The 21,137-nt window shown below is 36.2% G+C and overlaps 1 protein-coding gene across 2 annotated transcripts in view; it reads right to left on the reverse strand.

The window, feature by feature from the left end:
* Positions 1 to 3,617: 3,617 nt before the first annotated feature.
* SNX2 (sorting nexin 2) overlaps positions 3,618 to 21,137 on the reverse strand; it is a 32,573-nt gene continuing 15,053 nt past the window's right edge. Inside the window, exons 3-16 of one of the 2 annotated variants that reach the window (XM_042012698.1) lie at positions 18,708 to 18,871; positions 17,497 to 17,563; positions 17,244 to 17,287; positions 17,014 to 17,155; positions 13,712 to 13,790; positions 12,446 to 12,521; positions 11,105 to 11,218; positions 10,784 to 10,877; positions 8,845 to 9,050; positions 7,684 to 7,827; positions 7,178 to 7,189; positions 5,058 to 5,138; positions 4,879 to 4,950; positions 3,618 to 4,106 (exon numbers count right to left, since the gene is read on the reverse strand). In XM_042012698.1, the coding sequence (XP_041868632.1) occupies positions 4,056 to 4,106; positions 4,879 to 4,950; positions 5,058 to 5,138; positions 7,178 to 7,189; positions 7,684 to 7,827; positions 8,845 to 9,050; positions 10,784 to 10,877; positions 11,105 to 11,218; positions 12,446 to 12,521; positions 13,712 to 13,790; positions 17,014 to 17,155; positions 17,244 to 17,287; positions 17,497 to 17,563; positions 18,708 to 18,871 (1,346 nt within the window). In that variant the 3' untranslated portion in view covers positions 3,618 to 4,055. The remainder of the gene's footprint in view (positions 4,107 to 4,878; positions 4,951 to 5,057; positions 5,139 to 7,177; positions 7,190 to 7,683; positions 7,828 to 8,844; positions 9,051 to 10,783; positions 10,878 to 11,104; positions 11,219 to 12,445; positions 12,522 to 13,711; positions 13,791 to 17,013; positions 17,156 to 17,243; positions 17,288 to 17,496; positions 17,564 to 18,707; positions 18,872 to 21,137) is intronic. The other variant, XM_042012699.1, reaches the window with a different exon arrangement.

A 21,137-nucleotide genomic window follows, 5' to 3' on the forward strand; every position in this document is an offset into this window, starting at 1 on the left:
GTTGCAGGTATCAGTATCTTGAGTTATATTCTTAAATTACCTTGATCCAGAATGTGAAATAAATTAATAATACACTCCTTCCAGCTGTAGCTGTTACCTGTCACCAGATTCTACCTAACCTTCCATGATTACAGAAACTAGGAATCATCAATCTGCCCCTCTGCTGGCCACTTCTATGTTTCTTTTTTTCCGAAATGGTCATTCTGTAATTCCTCATACAGGGAGGGAGAATTTAGCATTCATCATGTTAGCATAATTCACAGGAGAGAAAAAGGAATAATTACAGGCAAATCTAAAAGATCACTTTCCACTAATTCTCATGATTCAAGGACTTTCTGAATGGCTAGTTTCCAGAATAGAAATAGGCAAAGAAACCCATATAAAAATTCTAATCTAAGTGGTAAGTAAAATATACATCAAAACAAGAGGCCAGATCAAAAAAAGACATTAGATCGTAACATAACATAAGTTTGTCAATTTTTCAATTGCTACAAAACTGGTTTTAAGTCAACTCGCAAAATCCAACCACAGATACATGGTTTATCTCTAGTCTTTTCTCGCCTTCCCATTTTCTGTTACTTTAAAAAATGAAAAAATATGTATTTTTTTTGCATATTTCTTTTACTTTATATCAATATCCTGCTAGGATAGTTCTGCCTAAGCTGCTTTCTTAACAACAGAAAAAAGATTTGGATTATTTTATACCACTTCCCTTTGTCAATTATTTCCTCGTTGATCTGGGGTGGGAGGAGGGGAGAGGAAAGGAATGGCTTCACCAGTAAAGTCCAAAGATTACTAGCAAGTTCACCATTGATTCATCTATGGAACACAAGAATTTATAAAACAGGAAGAATCGTCTTAGCAGGTAACAAGGAACATTCTGAACAACCTGAAAATTCAGCTTCTCACTTGTTAAAATATTGCCCTTTTTTTCCTCATGCTTGTAATGGACTCATATTTTGCCACAAATTAAAATTATTACACAGCCTGTTCTACTCTAAACTGAAAAGAGAGAAAAAAATACAACTCCAAAGGGGTTTTCCTATTTGTTTTCCCTTAAGACAATCATTTCACTGTACACATAATTTTAGTGGATGTTGGCTGTTCACTTTAATGCACAGGATCTACCAGCTAGCAGCTCGTCTCCACAATTTGAAAGAAACTGACATATTTGGGGCATGCACTCCACAGATGCTGAAACAACCTCCCATATGAGGCTTTCAGAGGGGAATAACTTAGGAGAGGTAGAAAAAGGAATAATTTATAAGGAAGCAGAATATTCTCTTTTAAAAGGGACAGTGGCAAAATAATTAGGCTTACTGTACACTGAACATCAGTTTAAGAAAGAAGTAACAGTGTCTTCAATTTGAGCCACTTCATGTCATATATATATACTTAATTTAAAAAGCACAATAGACATGATGAACAGTAGAATTTGTTGCAAACATCTGCATTCTATTTTAACCTAAAAGGTAAACTAAAATTCAGTAGCACCTTGTCTTTCATACAGTATTCCAAATGCAGTTCATCATTTTGCAAACACTCACTTTTTGTTCATGCAAGTGATTCTTCAGTGGCACATTGGCTTGCTGTTTTAATGAAAAACACCACTTAAATTTAGTATGATATCTAGTAGTCAGCTCCACAGAGGAAAGAGTTCAGTAATACCTCCATTCACTTGGGCTGAGAAACATCTGCTAATATGGATGTTAACTGCACTAAGAAAGACAGTAACCGAACCTCCAATCTCCATAATGCAGGCGAATATAAGCAAAATAAATTTCCAGATCACAGGATATTCCGAGCTGAAAGGGACCCACAAAGATCTTTAAGTCCAACTCTTAAATGAATTGCCCATCTGGGGATTGAACCCACAACCTTGACACTATTAGCCAAGTGAGCCAATCTCAGGGTCATTAACAGCTTCTTGAAACAAGAGTTTTATGCTAGCCAAATGTCACAGCTGATTTGGATCTTCTGTTCAAGCTAACCTTGTGATGCAAAAAACCCCTAAAATTTTTTATATTAGCAGCCAACCCTGTATGACAGTGAACTCCAGAAATGCCATTATCCTTTTGTTCCCCAAAAGGCTCCTGGTTTTAAGAAAAAACTTGCACAACTCATTCTTGTTTTCAGTTGTCTAATCCTTGCTAGAAGACTAATGTGAAAGCTCTCTCTCATTCTCCTGTCACAAAGAGAAGAAATCTGATCCATCATTCAAATGATTTCTAACCCTGATAGAAGGAAAAAGAGATCAAGAGCTAAGAAAGCTGGACAAAGAATTTACACAAAAATGATCATGAAAGGATATGTTTACCCATTTTGAGCCCTGCATGTCCAAACTGAGTCTTTTAGTTCTGGAAATACCACTTTCAGTCAGAGTGATATATACGTGAAGTTTAATACTGAGCTGCTGGTCAAGTTTCATTAGCAGCATGCAAGCCAATGTTAAGCACATTGTAACACTTAAGAGAGTGTTACACCTAGATCAGTTTCTCCATCATAAGCCTCCAGCATATCTGAGCTTTTCAAAAGGCAGTTTTAAGATAAATGACTGAACAAACACTGGTGGCATAAGGTATTACAAGCTTAAGGCTTTAGCATTTAACCATTTAAAAAGACACTTGATTTAGGCTTGATAAATTTTGGTGGGTTTTTTCTGTCCTAGTTTCCTTCAAAACTTCTAAAAATACTGAAGAGAGGTACGCAGAGAAGCTATAGCAAAAACTAATCTGTAAAGATTACACTAACTTTGTTGTAGAAATAGACCTTCCAGTTGAATTGAGGTCTTCATTCTGTTCAGAAATGGTATTATGTGCTTCTTTACATTTGATCCCAAACAATACAAATTCATAGGTTTATCCTGCAGTCTTACGACTAGCTGTAAGCAACAGCTTCTCTTGTTTTCTACAATTAATATTTGCCTAAAATTTGTTAACATTAATACCTTCCATTAATACTAATACATCAACAAGCTCATTATGTCATTAAAATGACAGGACAGCACATCCTATGTTAATATTGTGTATTTCAGAAAAATCTGCTCTGATTTCTTGCAAAAGGTATATATAACCAGTCCCTTCAAATGCATTTTCTACTCCAGAAAATACAAACAGAATGCTAGCTCTTACAACTAACAGGCACTCAGCTGAATTACCCACTTTTCTTCCTCACCTATTACCAGAATTACTGCAAGACTTTTTTATATTTTTGTATCCTAAGACCACTGAATACAATTGACGCAATGTACCAGTCCCATAGGACATCAGTATTTGACCATGCAGGTGATTTTAACTCTGCAGAAGCTCTGTAAACACTTGAAAGAGATTTCAGTTTACATCTGTCTGTTGCCCAAGCATCAGTCTTTTGACCCTATGAGTACTAACACAGTAGACTTTGCCAAGGCAGTGATAACTTCAAGTGAAAAGAACACCCACACTGAAGAGATTCAGAATTAAAACACAGAACAGTTTAGCACAGATAATTGTTTGTGAATCTTTAATACCTTCTCCACCACTCTTTACTAAATATTGGGTTTGCCCTGGATACATCTCAATTTGTTCTAAACCGTACTCTCAAGAACACCAGTAAGTATCTATAGATACAAACCCAGAGCATTTAATGTTTCACAAGGTACATCCCTTTATTATTGTAATCACAAAAACATGATTTTGTACAGGAATGTTTAAGTGAACATTAATCAATGCAATTAAATTTGTTTCATAAAGATCAGGTAAACATACTACAGAACATTGTGTTGTAAAGAACAAAAATATCAGCTTTCTGGCCTTGCAGTGCACATTTTAGTGCAAGTATTAAGACACAATAGTGTTCAATTCAGCAATGTATTGCAGAACATCATGCCACAGTCCACTTCAAAGAGGGTCAGGACATGCAGCTTGTTAATAAAATGCTGTGGTATATAAAAAAAGCCACATGTTAATTCATAAAATATATAGTGGTTTATTTAGATGATTTAAAGTGATTTCACTGTGGAATTTAGTTTTATCCAGGACAAACATCCCGAGTATCTTGTCACTTGGAATATTCTTCTTTTAGGCAATGGCTTTGGCTTCAGGTAGGAATGCCTCCCAGTATTTTATTAGCTTGAAGAAAAGGGAAAAATCACTCATTAAGTACTAAATATTGGAAAATACAACACATACCTACCTCCTCTGGCAGTAAACTTGCCTCTGTGAGATAAAGTAAGAACATAGGTACTTATTCATTCATGTATTTACATAGTGCAAAAAAACCAAGTAATAAATACGCAAATCTGCTCATAGCTGTAGATATGTTGCCACATGTTAAACACAATGCTACAGAATACAATCATACAGATTTTTATTAAAGATCAGTCACTTATTCTTATCTCTAAGGATACTGTTTTTTGGGTTTTTTTAATTAAACAAAGCTGAAGGGTTATATTCCTGCAATGAACAGAAGAAAGAGTCCAGACTTTTTCTGATAACAAGGCCTACTTCTCAGACACTGGAAACTGTTTTAATGCTTTCCAATATTCAATAATATTTTGTACTTTTAAAAAAGAGCAATAAACATTTAAGAATCCAAGTCTCTTCAGTAAGTGTAAGTACATACTGATTACAATTTACTCCAATCTCTAAGTGAAAGTACTAATTCAGTTTGAGAAGATGACAAGACCCTCTGCTTGCCCATATCCATAGGAGAGCTTCTCCCTTACTTCCCTGAATTACAGCTGTGCAAGGGCTGGGAAACTGCAATCATTCACCAACACAGTACAGACCAGTAGCTCTTAATGTTTTAGGAACTGCTGTGCTTAAATCCCATATTTTTCTAACTAACCTAATATGGAATGTATTAAATATTAACTTGTACAAAACTTAAAATTTATCTTACCTGCTGTTGTGTTTGCACTAACGACTCTAAGTACTCGATAATAACAGTTTTAAAGTCTTTCACTCGTTCCTTCTGTTAATAAATAAATTATGGCATATTAACCTCTTTATAAATTTTACTTGAAATGTCAGTATTGTCTACAGTAGAACTGTTATTTACTTGGACAAAATTATACATGCCTCAAATCTTCCAACTTCCTTGCGAATGGTTTTGGAGATCTGTTCAAAATCTTTTTCCCCTTGCTGAACTTTTGTCTCCCACTGGCAAAGGAAAGACATACAGAGGTAAGATTTTGTGTTGTCCATTCAGTCTACCAGTATCTGAATTTTTTTAGCATATTGATAGTCACTTAAGGACCTATTTGATTTTTTTGGCCTATTTAAAAGAAAATCTTACAATAACAATTTCAAATTTGTGTTACAGGATGCCATCAGATCAGTTACAACAAAGGTATCTTTAAGGTAATGCTATCTGTAGACAAAATGTAAATATAGCTTAGTACTGCTGTTACAAACACTTGATAACATTTAAAAAATGTTCTTTAGAAAATAAAATGCATCTCTAAGGCTTTATCTGCTATTCCCTTTACACACGTCATACAAAGGAACCTAAACCTGTCCAATCAAGCTTGGAAGAGTCTCAAGTTAGTTCTCTGTATTTTTCTAATTCCAGAAGAGATGAGTAAATCTTCATCTCTGCCTCTTGTCAAGTATATGATTATCTCTACCGTATTTCTGTTGCGAATGAACTACTGAGGATGTGTTTATCTGTTTTCATAGAAAGCAGGAGTAGAAAAGTTACTGCAGGTAAGAAGATCATTAGAGGAAAATTCAGAGGAAGAGATGTTTCTTATGGAGTTTTGCCATATTGGGAGCATGGCATTCATGTAACAATATATGACACTAGGTTATTTCTCCTTAGTTTCTGTAAAAAGACATCCAGCTAGACAAGAAGGGATCCTCAGCATTCACATTGCCCTGTAACTGCTTTTACATACCTATTACATTGTTAAATTAAGATAGTTGTGTAGATAAAGGGCGAGCCCCACAGACAAGCTAGCAGTGCTTTGAAAATACTTAGCAACTGTATCTGTTCATCTCAACATATTAACTGAGTCAAGAGAACAAATACATTCAGTAACATTTATCTTCCTCAGAAAAAGGCACCAGGGAAGCAACAGGCTTCAGTGCAGCATCTTCCTGTTACCAATCCAGTGGTGCTACTTACTCACAAAACCATTTTGTGATCTGGCGTCAAGTTTCTACTGTGATATGAGATAAACATCATCTGTGTTCCAATAAACATCTCCATATTTATATTTTTAGTTTATATTTATTCACAGTCCCCTGACTGACCTTTTAGATATACATTATGAAGCTATTTAGTAAGTCATAATAGCATCTCCTTCATGGAAGATCAGCCTGAAGAGTTATCACATAACTGAAATAGTATAAGACACAGGTAAAGAAAAGTAGATTAAGATTGCCCATGCTTTCCTACCGCCCATCAAACAGAGGTGCCTGAGATTTCTGTGAAAGCTTATACAGGCCTAATGTATTCAGCATTTCAGTTTCATCATGCCCAAATCCCAGGTCCTATGTGAATTACCACTGGATAATAGTTTGCCATTTTATAGTGTCTGACAAGGAGAAGTTCATCATTCAAGAAGGTATTTATAGGAGTGTCCTTTGTCCCTTTATGCACAAAAAACAACCGAGTCATGCATGATGCTCGAGCTGCTCAGGCTTTCACTTCGCAATTCCTCTGCCAGAGGGTCCACTATTATAGAATTCAACAACTCTGAACACATTTCAGTGGCAGTAAGAACTTTCAACTGGCACATTTAAACTGTGGGTTTACTAAAAGCCTTCTCTAATAAAGCAGGAAAAGTAATACCTTCCCAAAAAACCCAGTTATTTAATATTGGGCCTGGGAAAGGATCTCTATTTCCCACTACTACCAGTAATCAGGAAATTTATTGTTAATGGATGGGTGACATCAGGAGAGGCAATCAATAACAACGTGGCCACACAAGAGTAACATTAGGATTTCTCAGTAAACAATAGACTTTTTTAAGGAAAAGAAAATCAAGTTAATGAGTAATTTCAATACTGTATGTGAAATATACCAAGGGGCAAAAAGAACAAAGGAGCATGTGGTTAGTGACTAATGAGGAAGCCAAACAAAGCAACTGTGTAAAAGAGCTTGAAATTTGCAATAAATGTTCTTCCATTATTTAATGGGAGAGTACTAGAGCATACTTAGAATGCATAAGCATTAAATAATTAAGTTGTCCTACCTCTTCAATTTCCTTAGTGAAGCATGATAGAAAAAGTGTATAAATTATGACACTTCAACATGTTAGATTTATTTTTACTGAAATTACACCATATATACATGCACATATATATGGGTAGAAAAGCTGCATATTTAAGCAAAACATGGGAATAGTTCTCTATTAGTTGTCTTTTCTGGATTTACCCAAGTCATCTTAGCTTTAGAGACCAAGAGATGTTCCTCTGCCTACTCAAGTGAGCTGTTAACAGTTAAAAGCATTAACGTGTCCATGTTCCCACCCTCCTATCTCCCACACTCTGTAGAGACAGTATTAACTGTCTTACAGATCTTACAGTAAGTAAAAATTGCACATATTCAGTGTTTTAAGTAAATTTCTTTTAACAATTTCAGTAAATACAGGAAACAGCAAGTAAATGATTTGTAAAAATGGTATAAAGCAGCATTAATGCAGAATGAATGAGCCAATGCACAAAGTCTGACCTCCAAAATAATGTTTGATAACATTACCTCTTTTATCTCATCTTTAGCTTGCTGTAATTTATCGGGTTTGTTGGCAAGTTGGAGCTTTGCTTCAGCTTCACGTTTTTTTTGTAAAGTGACCTGAGCATCTTGCCACTTCTGCCAGCATTTCATTCGATGGTCAAACACACCCTGCGAGAACAGACAAATTTATTAAACTGGAAGTGCTAGAGCTATCTTAATTCCCAGTAGGAAAAAATAATTCCAGCATAAAGGTGGAAAGAGTATTATACTCCAAGAAACCTTAGTGTGTCTACCATGTATTGTATCCACTTGACATCATGCTTGCACAGCTCAAAACCTTCCACAAATAACAGGCTATTCAAGAACCCTTTTCAGAGCAGACACTTCAGTGCTCCAAATCATTTTATGCCCCTCATTCCATCAAAACACAACCTAAACAACCACTATGTAGTGCTCTATTGTGCAGACAATTCTCTAAATGCAGATGCTAGCAAACTGTTCATGCATATGGATTACATGCATTTTCAGGAAGACGTTTTTGTTAGCAATGTACTAAGGCAGTAGAAGTAAAGTACACATTAAAAAAAACTAGAAAAAAGAGAAACAAAGTAAAAAAAAAAATACTTCCAACAACCTGGCAAGTTCAAAGGTATTTCTGGACATAATTCACAGATACCTGTTCTCATGTCTAAACCTAATCATGCTGTATAGCATAGCTTACACCTAAATTGAATATTTTCTTTAATGAGATGTAGATCCACAAATTGCATTTTTTTCTTATTTAAAGACATTACTGGCTATCTACCAAATATAGAATACCAAATTATGTTCTTCAACATTTATGTATGCTTACTGTAACAGTAAGTAATCTGAAATAAACATGTATAGTATGCTTAGACACAGTACAGTATCCTCAAGTACTGTACACAATCAGTACTGCTCAAAGTAGATTTGCATTTTCTCTAGATCTTACCACTCCATTCACATTTTTGATCACTTTTATTCTTTGATCACATTTTTATCATTGGAATAATTCATGAACGCTTTCACTTTATTCAGCTAGAACATGAGACAGAAACTTAATTGTGTTACATGAGCAAATACACACATTCATTTACCCTAAATCTGTAAGCTGAGGAATGCAATTTTAAACACGAAATCGGTATTTTTCCTCCTAGTACTCACTTTTACTGCAGCAATCAGACGAATGTAATCACCAAGAAGTTCTGAGAACACATAGAAATCAGCAAAAGCTTGTTCTTGATGCAATTGATCTATCTTCTCCTCAACCTCTGCAAGCTGAGACAAAGCTCTAGATAGAGCAGTATGGTCCTCAGAGTTACCTAACATGGCAGCACTTTTAGCAAAGGCAGCGGTGTTGGCTGAAAGCTCTGAAACACAGGAGTAATGTTCAGCACGATTTGTTATATTACTCTGCAGCATAAATCAGTGGAGCAGAGGTTTGAAATCGAGCAGAGGTTTAACCTCACCAACTGAAAAACGAAGCTAAAGATCACGATAAGATACACAAGGACATCACAATGAAACCACATTTAGGAGGAGGACTCCTGCACAAAAAACTCTCGATCAGTAAATGCTTTGCCAAGTCTATTAATGTCATGCTTATTTTGTCTAGCAAAAGACATGAAAAAAAAGTCACTTCAGTATTATCCAATCGCCTACTTCAAAGAAACTGCAAACCCACAAAACAAAAGCAAAGTCATCTACAGAGCAAATTCAGAACAATTTTAACAGGTTTACAGCACAGTTTTTCCATTTAGTTCAGAGTGGAAAAAAATCCCAACCCTTTCACAAAACCACCACTCCCATGAGTGGAATTTATTTCTGTTGGACTGTTTTATGGACTTTAAGTAACTTATATGTGTGCATACTGTAGCATATTGTCACATTCTGATATGCCTTAAAATTAAAAAAAAAAAAAAAAAAAAAAAAAGAAAACCTCACATATCAGCACCTGTGAAAGTGAAGTTTTGAGCTTATTTCTTAAAAAATACTGGTGCAATTGTCCCAAATCCCATGTACCTTTGAACAAACATTTAGTCCAAACTACTACAGGCTAGTTTGTAACTCTGCTACTCCTGCAGAACCATCAGAATACCAGAAGTGATTGCAGAAGAAAACTGTCTTCAGATATTTAAAACATTTACAATTTAAACGCAACTCTTAAAAAAAAACAACAAACCAACACTTCTTCAAATCTGTAAGGTGTGAAATCAACTGTAAATAAGGATTTTCATTTTCCATTACTTCGAGGATAGGTGGCTAAAGATATTTTTACTACAGAGAATAATTCTTGATTAGAATTATGAGAAAGTAGCTCACGACATTTTCAAGTGCTTTTGGAGGAGGTCAAAGGCGACACCACATTATATAATACAATATTGTCAGAAAGCACACTTATGGTCTTCCTCAAGCTAGAAATTCAAAATTGTGGTTTGTTTGGGATTTTGTTAGATTTGGTTTCTATTTTGTTTTGTTGGTTTTTTTAATAATCTGATGGAAATCCATCTTTGACAAAAAGCAGCACAGGTTATTACAATATAAACTTGCAGGCTTTGCTTGTATCTAAAATAAGCAAACAAAAAGCTGATATTCTGTGAATACTTATCTTCCCAGAAAAGTTTACCTTAACAGTAGTTTGAGGGTATACCATTATGCAGACTAAATAAGGAATAACAAATTCCTGTGTAAGCACTTAAACTCGGTTAACAGAGCAATACTGAACCAAAAGATGTTTAAATGGATTTATGCAGCCACTTTTTGTTCGGAAAGAAATTACTCTTGCCATGAGACCTGAAGATAAATTTATGGATGTCTACTGTAGTAGTATCACTTGCTAGGTGTGGTAATGAAACTGTGCAAGGGAAAAAAAAATTCTAAATCATTACAGTGACTCTAGGAATGACAGATACTCCGGTTAAATTTAAAATTAAAGACAGGTACACAAAAATACTAGAGTGGTTTAAAATAAAAGATACAATTAGAAGATTTTTGCACTAAAATATGTTGTGCAACTACTTTAGTTAAGAGTTCTGACATGCTGAGCTCTTGTTTCTCATCACCATTTCCTAAGGTTCATGCAGTTACATAAAAGTAAAGTTACCTTTTCTGTGGCAGACTAATGCTTCAACGCTGGCATGAAGCTTCCTAAGTTGCTGATCCAGATTCTCGAATTGTTGCTGTTTTTCTTCAAACCACTGACAAAAGATGAAAGAGTCAAGCATTACAAATTAGATTACCAAGAACATTTCTGGTTCTAAAGAAGCAAATTATCCAGGTACTGCCAGGGTGGTCAACTGATACAGCTAAGAATTCCAGCCAATAAGCAAATTAATAACCCATTTTCTACTTCTACAGCTTTAAAATGCAATTGTTGAGGCTCATTAATTCATCTCATTATTCAAGCCGAAAAATCAGCTCTTACTGCATCCGATTCATTCATCTTGATTGTCATTTTGTTGACAGCGTCGGCAGCCTTGTTCACCATCCTCAATATTCCTGCTCCACTCAGAGCCTGGGTGTTAACCGCTCTCGGCAGCTGGAATTGAATGACAAATAAGGGCAAAGAGACTGGTTAAAAGGATGGAGGTTTAACTGGGCACAAGGGGGAAAGAAAAGGATATAGTGTTTTCTTTACTCCTATGTGTTTCAATATAGTGGAATCTAATTTCTCAAATTTACTACTTTTACATTCTCAAGAGGAAAACTTAAAAATATAGACTATTTACTTTTCTTCTACATCTTTACATTTAAATGGAACAAACAAACCACTTGTCCAAAGCTGTTATGAACTAGCCAAATGTCCTAAATGGCCACCTATATGCTACAATGAACAAACTGCCACTACAGGAACAGAAAAGCATAGATTTACAACAAATTAGACAAAGGAAATTCTGTGACACGTTTAATTGTAATGCAAAACATGCACTGCATGTTGATAATAAAAGGTTGATGACTTTTTGCTTTGCAACATAAGGCCATGAACATACCTCAAGTATTAAGAGAACATGTTATCTGTTTAGGTACTGAGAAATCCTCAGAGTTAAGTTAACAAACTTTAAATTTAATTGATATTAGTATTCGGGCTAGATTGAATATGCTATACAAGGTGGCCCCTGTGTCAGACCATTTACCCTTCATGTGATGTTTTGTCTGTCAGCAGCATTGACAAACCCACTGTAAGTTATCTATTGATGCTTTTGTCAGTAGGGAGGCCTCTGTGACTTATTAGTATAACTAAGATACTGACATTGCCAAAACACAGTTCAGTATTAGAGTGAAACCACTACACACATTTATGAAGAGATATTATGTATCTTTAACAATATATTTACTATTGTGAAAGGTACAGGTGACTGAAGTCCTTATTCACAAAATACCTAGCGTGGCCAGCAGTACAGCCACCATCTTCACATTCTCCTACCAATACACCTCAAGCTGAACTCCTGGAGGCAAGAAAGACACTTCCAAGCCAGTTTGATTTTACATCTTACTTAACAATCAGTAACATCAGAACTGAAAAGACCAACTCGCTTGAGAAGTCACTATACAGCAAATAGCTTTTTGTCACTACCATTCTAAGTTGTACCAGAGCCAGAGGCACACCATTACCTAAGTAGCCTCTGCCTTTCTGTCCCGTGAAGGGTACAGTCCAATTGGATTTCATATTTATTTAGGGGATTAGATCTCAAAACAAAGTGAATCTATTTTTTGGTAGGTTACTATATCTAGAAACAAGTAAGAGAAGTTAAAAGAACGTAAATACCTCAGAACTTTCCAAGAATTGTCTCAAATCTGGATCCTGTAGCAAGGTTGGGTGCTTTACTGTTCGTTGTAGATACCTATGATTTTAAAAATTAAAATATCAGGTAACAGAACAGATTTAATGTGCCTGACTGAACATAACACAGGGCCATGCACTCCATACCACAACGTAACATACTAAACACTGGACAGTCTTTACACCAGAAAGTCCTTAAGGTGGGGCCTGCAACTGTATGTTGCACAGTGGTAAAATAATATACTTCTTATTTTCAACAGCTGAGTGAAGACCTACTCCTTTAATAGCCAGTTTATGCCAGAAAAAAAAAAATGAGCTTGTTAAAACATTTTTGTACAGCGCAGTGGACAGGCTTTTTGTTACAGGTAATTCTGGCTGATTTATTTTAGAATTATACGAAATCTTGGAGAAGTGAGTTGATCATGATCTAGGTATAAACTATTTATATGCTGGATAGACTACAGTCCTCAACCCATTTAGTTCTAAAAGATTCATAAACCCACAAATAAAATTCAAAGCAACTCCTTCCCTTTCTTTTTCCTCACTTCTGCTTCATTCTCAAGCGTAATTTTTATCCATCTCCACTAGGTATGACCACCAGATCCATACTTTTTTTCCTAAAGAAGGTAAGGATTGCAGTAAAACTATTTTACACATTAGATTGCTCAACTTTTTTCCTTGTCCCATACTCCATATGAAGTAAGTTAAGGTTAACGTGGCTATACCAGGGATAGGACCCTTTCCTAACAAAGATACTTGAACAGTATCAGCTGTGTATCAGCGCTGGGTGACAGAGATCCAATATCTCTTATGCCAAAATTCAGTAAGTCACATCAATGTCATCAATGCACACCATCAGAAGCCCATTTTACTTTCAAGTGGCTGAAGGTCTCTTCACCCCGCTTCCTGCCCAACAGTTGATTTGCTATGGAACAAATATATTGCTGTAAGTGCCTTAATTCCTTTAACCCAAAATGTCTACACAAGCTGAAAACGGTAGTTTTACTTACTGAATCTCTGCAATCTTCATTTTAAGTCTGAAACAAGTTAGCTATAGGAACTGTCATGAATATGGCTACACTTCCTGTTATTAATGGGAATTATTCAATTTCTACACAAAAATTTGACAGCTGTATACAGTTTCCAGAATTCATTTAAGTACAGATCACCAGTGTTCCAATTGCAGAACCCATACAGTATATTACAAGTAATTCTGAGCCTAAATAAATTTTAGTTAGATACACACATTACCTTTCTAGAGCTGCTCTTCTTTTCTCTACAAATTCAGTGGATGAAGAATCTTCTTTGCCTACTTTAACCTTGGTCATGCCTTGAAGGAAATGGCATCATATTGATTTTATCACAGATAAATCATTAACATAACTGATGTGATTAGAATATAAGGCTCACCTAAGTTTACATATTCAAATCAAATTACAATAAAAAACACAACATAGGAACACAAAAAAATATCAACACTACATGCTGCATGGTTTTGTGGAAGCAACTCTGTGAAATACTCAATTTCCTGTAACATATTATTTGTGACTAGCAGTTAAGTAAAAGTAGGTTAATTTGCATTTATGAAAACTGTCTAAATGACAATCAGCGACCTACTGGCAACTCATGTTCAGAAAAAGAAAACAGTTAGCCATATAAAGCCGAATAGAAACATGTCCTCAGGTTATAATCCTATTCATTGGTAAGCTTAATAGCATTATTTCCATTCTACTATTTTTTCTTTTAAGTTCTAAAACTAATAGTTTTTTAATTAACTAAGGTAAACCAGCAAGTTCTGAAAATTCTGAACGGAACGAATGGAGAATAAAATCAGCAGAATAAAATGTATGCAGCCTTACAGTGCTTCCTCTGACCACGACAAGAGTGGCACCCAGTTATTGATGTGTTGTGGCTTGGGAAATACATTCAACCTCAGCAACAGCAGAACTCCAAAATAGTCAAGACTGAAGTCACTATTTTTCATGCTAAAGACCTAAATGCAGGGAGTTTAGCAACCTGAGTCCCATCAAAAACACCATGAAACACTGAACATTAATAACTATTCTTATTTCCTAGAAAACAGGAAACATACTTTATTATACAGTCCAGACATCCGATTTCTAGCTGATTTCTTTTCTGTTACTTGTGTGTGTCTTCAGCTAAAAGTTCTGAGTTTCTGACTATGTACCACTGATCTGTCAGGTCAACAGTTCCCCAAGTTCCTCACCCAATCTCCCTTTTGGCCTTAGAAGTTTCACACAGTAACTCCTGGAGGAAACAAGCAGCAAAGCCTTACAGGAACAAGAAGGAACCCTTAATCTCTCAGTGAAGCCTTAGTTTTTCCCTTCTCTGCAACATGATGAAAATAAATCCAATAAACATTTTTTTCAGAAGTATTCTACACAGCATAATGTAACTAAATCCATAAATTTGTCTGTAAAACTGAGTATTTCTTCAAATACAAGGATTCAAGTATTCAAGGAAAGTTGAGGTAATTCACATGCCTCATCTTTTTACATTACAGTAGTACTATACATCAATATTTCACTGCAGGAAGCAGGAAATCCTGTAGTTTAATAAAAAAGAGCCTTTGTATTTGAAATTTGAACAAAAGTTCATAGGCAAAAACTGAATTCACAATCAAATAACCCATATGAGGACTTCCTAACCTGTGATAATGACAGTTATTTCTGAGTATCTTGCCAGATTTCTTTCTCTGCTAATATAAGCCTATTCAAATGTAAGTCTAAAGACTGTTTCTGTAGACCAAGCACTCTTCTAACCCTTCACAGGAAAAGATCCATGAAATAACAAATTCTTTTCTTCAAAAATAAAAACATGATTTTCATACATGCTTATGTAAGTAGTGAGGTACTTTGGATGAATGTCCAATTCTAGTTCACCACTGATTCATTTTTATCCTTTTGTTCCACAGTCAGTAACTGATGACTTGAATTTGTAACTAAGATCTAAAATTCCAGCCCCTACCACTCATCACCACAATAAAACTGGAGCTTAAAACTCCAGGTGTTACCAACAGTGTAACAGAATGAACAGACCAGAGACTTTTTTACAACACACACTGCATAACACTGAATGTATGACATCATGTGTTAATACTTTAAACATATAAATGCATAATGTAAAGACTATGTCATCTTACTTTTTGCTGTTTCGTCAGCTCTCTGCTTTAGGATGCATTATTTTAAAACAGCCTAGAATCAATTCCTTCTTTTCTCCAGAATTAGAAATGTACTGACTACATGCTCTTGAATGTAAGTAAGATCTGTGAACTTCAACTTTAAAGAGGGAGTTTAATGCTCTTTTGAAAATGTTCTACAGAGTCTGAGTTTTCCCAACCTACCTGTAGCTTAAAATCTCTATACAGGGCTTTGAAGCGACAGCCAGTGCTTGCTCGCACTGCAGTAAGTCCCACCGTTTTACCGTGTATCAATGTTTATGCTGGTTTTGGTCAAGTGGTAGCTGAAATCTATTCTAAGCTGATTTTGACTGTGATGCAAGCACTACATTTTCATGTAAATACACACTGTCATAAAAGCCTTAAATGTTGCATCATCCAAAGGACATGATCAGAAGCCTCATTCCATTTCTATAAATGCTGTGAGCATTTGGAATTAAACTTATTTTTGTTACACAAAAAACTGATTATTAAAGAATTACAGAACTACTTTCAAGAACTACCAAAAATTCAGGTCAAATTTTCAGTCTCACAGGCTTAAAAACACAGTGCTTTTCCACAGAAGCAAAATCATGAATTTTCCAAGCCTTCTGCTGCTTACATCTACTCAAGTCTACCTACTCCTACTTACATGAAAAGCTGCTGCTCTGATTATCTTTACAGACTAAACTACTGAAAAGGAAGTCCCGCCATTGCTTACATATCAAACAACATTCTAGATTCAAATCACGTATTTATAAGAGTAACACAAAAGTCTTCAACAAGCTTTACTGTTTTAAATGTTTAGCTATTTTGAAGGAACTTCTGCTACTTAGAGATCACAAAACTGAAGTTGTTTTAATGCATTAGGCATGCTTCTTAGCTCACAGAGAAAGGGTCTGATCCTTTAAGGCATTCATGAAGACTAGCATTATTGAAAAGTCATTTTTTGCATTAAAACTTCGCAAAATTTATGAGAGGTTTTGCATTCACCATGATCAAAAGAAACAAACAAAAGTATTAGAGATGTGGAGTATGTATGAAGCTCTATATATTGCAGGCAATTGATAACAGCTCAATTTAAAAATAAACTTTCTTTTAATATCCTTGCTTTGGTAGACTAATCAGCTCTTGAAGGGCAACAGCAAAGAAAGAATCATAGATAAGAAACACAAGGCCATGCACTAGAGACATCCTTCTCATTATTAACACTAGTCTGAGCTAGGAAGAGGCCATTATATATCTTTCCTGAACTTTTTGAAAATACAGGACATGAAGAATATTTGGACCACCTGAGAAGAAGCAAGCAGTACTTATGCAGAAAAGTAATTTGTATTACAGTAATTAAAAGTCACCTTACCGGAACTGCACTTACCTACAATACTTTTTTCTGGAGCTGGAGGCACAATATAACCAATATGCATGTATTTTGTTGCTAATTTGCTGTGCAGGCCAAGAAAATCACTGAATCTTCTTTTAACAGAGAATTCATTTTTGTGGAATATTGAAAGTGATGTCTTTAAAAAAAATCCAAAATTGTTGTGAATTACTGATCCATCTCAGTTATGATACAAAGTATTCACAAATTTTTGTTGCACTACTTACCTTTGTTGTTACTCTGTATGCCATATAAGCATTCATGCCATCTCCTGTAAGAAAATCAAAATACTTATCCCAGGACAAGGTACTGTAATCCTGTCATACACTTTTTAGTCCAAAATATACATTCAATAGATTTCCATTTATATAGTAAAAATTGCCAAAGGAAAACTGAAGAGGAAATCATGCTAAAATCTTAGAATAGTCATCAAGGAATAAGACAGTCTACCGTCTGAATTTCTAGGCTCAAGGAACTTACCAACTTTCTCGGGGTCTGATACATTGATTTCTATATCAAACAAATCTCCATTTGCTTCCTCTTCAATCTAGGACAAAGATACACCATATTTAACAAGGTAACAGACATCCACATTATAGGATAAGGATATAGAGGAAGGAGGAGAAAAAGTCAGTATGCTTGTCTAATTATGAAACATTTCCAGTCTCCAATGTCAATATACTTTCTAACACTGACTGTGACTGCAGCAAAGTTCATGTGGTAAACTTGATAGTGCTAAGTTACAGCTGGCCTCAATGATCCTAACTAATTTTCCAAACTAAATGGTCCTGTGAGCTCAGTTTTAAGCCCTACTGCAAAAGCTTTTAGTATAGAAGATTTAGGAGTCTGTTCATTGTTCACCTACAATACCAACAGACACAGTGGTTCACAACCACTCCCATTTGCAATGTTTCTATGTGTCTCTAATCAGAGGACAGACATTCCTTTTTGTTAACGGTATCTGTAGCAGAAGAGCTTGGGAAGGGAAAAGCAACAGATCAAAAATTTTCTGATACTTGTCTGAGTTCTATTCTTCCAGAATTTCATAATCTTTCATGTACTATACGTAACTTTGATAGAAAGAGAGATCTTAAGAAACGCCATGGCAAAAGGGACAGTACCAGGGCTGAAGGGGGCAAAATCAGAATCGAATGCCATCACGTGGCAGGTATCGAGTCACAGGTAGATCTTGTTTGTAAAGTCACTGTCTAGTAAGAGAACTCTCCAGAATGAATGGCATTCAGTAATGTCCACGCTTTGACTGGAACATCAAATGTAAATAGCAATGTTAACTCTACGATTACCCTTAACTGTTTGTTAGCATGCAGGATAATGCTAAAAACTGGAACAGCTTCAGAAATACAAGTTGAAATTGTAACAGGCTTTAGTAAGAGTGATTTTACATTAATAACATTTCTCATGTATCAAGCTCACAGCTTACTCCTACATACACTTTTAAAGTATCTATTCTGAAAGAATAGAATCCCCACACTACATATCTCTAATATAATCACCTCAGTAGTGAATTCTTACAGTATTTTCATGAGTCAAATTCACACTAAACTTCTTTTGCAAAATAAACATCAAGGAATGATGCCATGCAACAACATTTAGGAATTGGCATTTTAAAATAAAATAAAACTTAAAAATCCAAATAAGACATTTCCATAGTTTAGAGGTTTACAGCATACCTCTTCTCTGGATCTATCAAAAATCACGGGGGCTGTTATGCTTTTCGATTCCATTCTGGGAGCTACTAATGTAGTAGGTGTTACAGGAGTGATTGCAGGAGTAGGTTCTGGTGAAAGTATGGGATCTCTCTCCGGACTGTCCAACGAAACTTCTTCTGTTGCTTCTAGATAAACATTTTGAGTTAGCAATAAATTTCCTGTGCAACACGGATGGATATGCATCACAAAGATAATAAACACGCACGATAAACAGTAACGATAAAATAAATAGCACCCATTTGTGCAGGAAAATTTTTTCAACATATAGCTAATACCAGATATGACTTTTGGGCTTGTAGCGCAGAATGAGTTAAATTAAGATCAATATTGCCTTTTTTTTTTTTTTTGGTATACTGTTCAGTAAAGAGTCTTTTAAAGTAGTCACAAGCCACAATTAATTTACTTCTGTATGACTGTCATAGGTTAGCAAGCATAGTCCCGGAAGGGATGTCCTTGCTAAGGGGTGCTGACAGTTTCCTCTGGGACCTGACAGAACCTATCAGCGGCCAGTTTGAATATGGACAATTCTTTAAGCCACTTAAAGTTGTGACCGCCTCTGTGATCCACACTTAAGAATACGCAAACACCCCCAGGCTCTCTCTCTCATTTCCGGCGCTGGCACAGGTGGCTGCAGGCCCCGTGTGGGGGCCAGCGGGCCCGGCCAGGCCCTGCTTGGGCCAGGCTGGGCCACGGCCATCCTGGAGCCGATGGACCTGTTCCAGCCGTGGAACCCCCCCCACTGCCTTGCCGTGGGCAGCCGGAGCGGCTCGGCTCTCCCCCCTCTCCACTTCGATAAGAAAAATTCAACATTCCAGCTGCAAAGCTGCGAGGCCGAGGTGAGATTAACCCTTTTATTGCTGTGAAGAGCTGAAAACCTGAGGGAAGAGAGAGAGGAGATGCTTAAAGCTGAAATTCTGTTGTGAAGCTATGATATATCAGAGTATCCTGTTGTAATTTCATGAAGATATGGGGGGTGGAGTGTTCAACTCGTAAGCAAAAGCACCTGCGTTGAGATAGGCAGATGCTGATGCAGCTGTAATTTCATGAGAAGTTTGGACAGGGAGAGATGAACCAGATGAGGACTTTTGCTCCAAACGGGAAAGGAGAAACCTCAGTACCTAAAGATGCTCCCAGAGATAGTCCTAACAATGAAGATGATGAAGACCCTTTGCTCCCAGGGAAGGAGAAGGGCCTCTGTTTTTGTTTCTGAACGGCTCAACCTTAAAATTGTACCCCAAAAAACTTCAAGAGTGGACCCTCGAAAGCAGTTTCAGGAAAAGCTGCAAGTCGGGGGAAGGGACTCACATGCGAGCAGAGAGACTCCTCTTCCTAAATGAACTGAACAATATTTGGAAGTGGGCAGCTGTCTCGTTGTGATACTGTTTTCATTCATAGCATGAGCAAGAAGAGACTTCTCTTTCTAAATGGACTGAACAAGGTTATTATGGAAGTGGTAAACAGACTGAACATTTTGAGGGTTGTCTTTTCACATTGTCAGTGGGAGAAGGGAGGAAGGTGGGGGGAGGAGGAGAGTTCTGAAGGTGGTATAATTTTTTCCCCTCTTTTAGGTCTGTTAATAAACTTCTTTATATTTCTTTCAAGTTTGGTGCCTGCTTTGCGTTTCTTCTAATTCTTATCTCACAGAAGATAAACAGTAATGAGTATTTTGGACCAAACCACTACAATGACATATTGTGAACGCTAATTAATTTTTTTTACCACAGAAGCAGCTCTTCTTCATCACCTGTTTCACACTCTGAACAACAGCTGATTTAGCCATATAGGCTGGTAACTAAGCTGACTAAGCCATCTATCAAATGAAGTTACACAACCTTTAATACAACACACCCCCCCAGCCAAAAACCCCACAAACTGTAAAGTAGCAATATTAGCATGCGAGACATTAAGATTATCTTCAGTCTCTATTTCCCTTCTCTTTGGGGCTTAAAACAGCTCACTAGAAACTGACTACTTCCTTCAGACTATGGACAGTCCCCCTACGTTTAAAGACAATGCAAACCCCTGCTCTACAAATCTCACTAACTGGTTTTGACCACTGGCAAAAATTTCCTGGGTATACAGAAGTTTCTGCTCTAGTCCAAATAAGTGAACAATGCAGTGGTTCTCACTCAACCTGAATTTTCAAGAATTCCAGTTTCTTAAAAGATAATATGGACTAGAGAACAGTCATCTGATACCAAAATTGACTTCCCAATAGACCTCAAGTCCTTTCACAAACTAGACTTCTGTGGGAAGTACTTACCAAGCAGGTAAAAAGGCACTAAACCAAAGCAGACACTCATTCTGGCTTGAGGGTGACAAAAGTTTACTGCCATCATTTTATTCTGGAGTATGTCACAGAACTGCTGAATTTGGAAAGGACTTCTGAAA

Source organism: Corvus kubaryi, unplaced genomic scaffold (genome assembly GCF_017639235.1).
Source record: "Corvus kubaryi isolate FWS band 111438036 unplaced genomic scaffold, C.kubaryi_AGA036_p1.0 split1-37296, whole genome shotgun sequence".
Taxonomy (NCBI): Eukaryota; Metazoa; Chordata; class Aves; order Passeriformes; family Corvidae; genus Corvus; species Corvus kubaryi.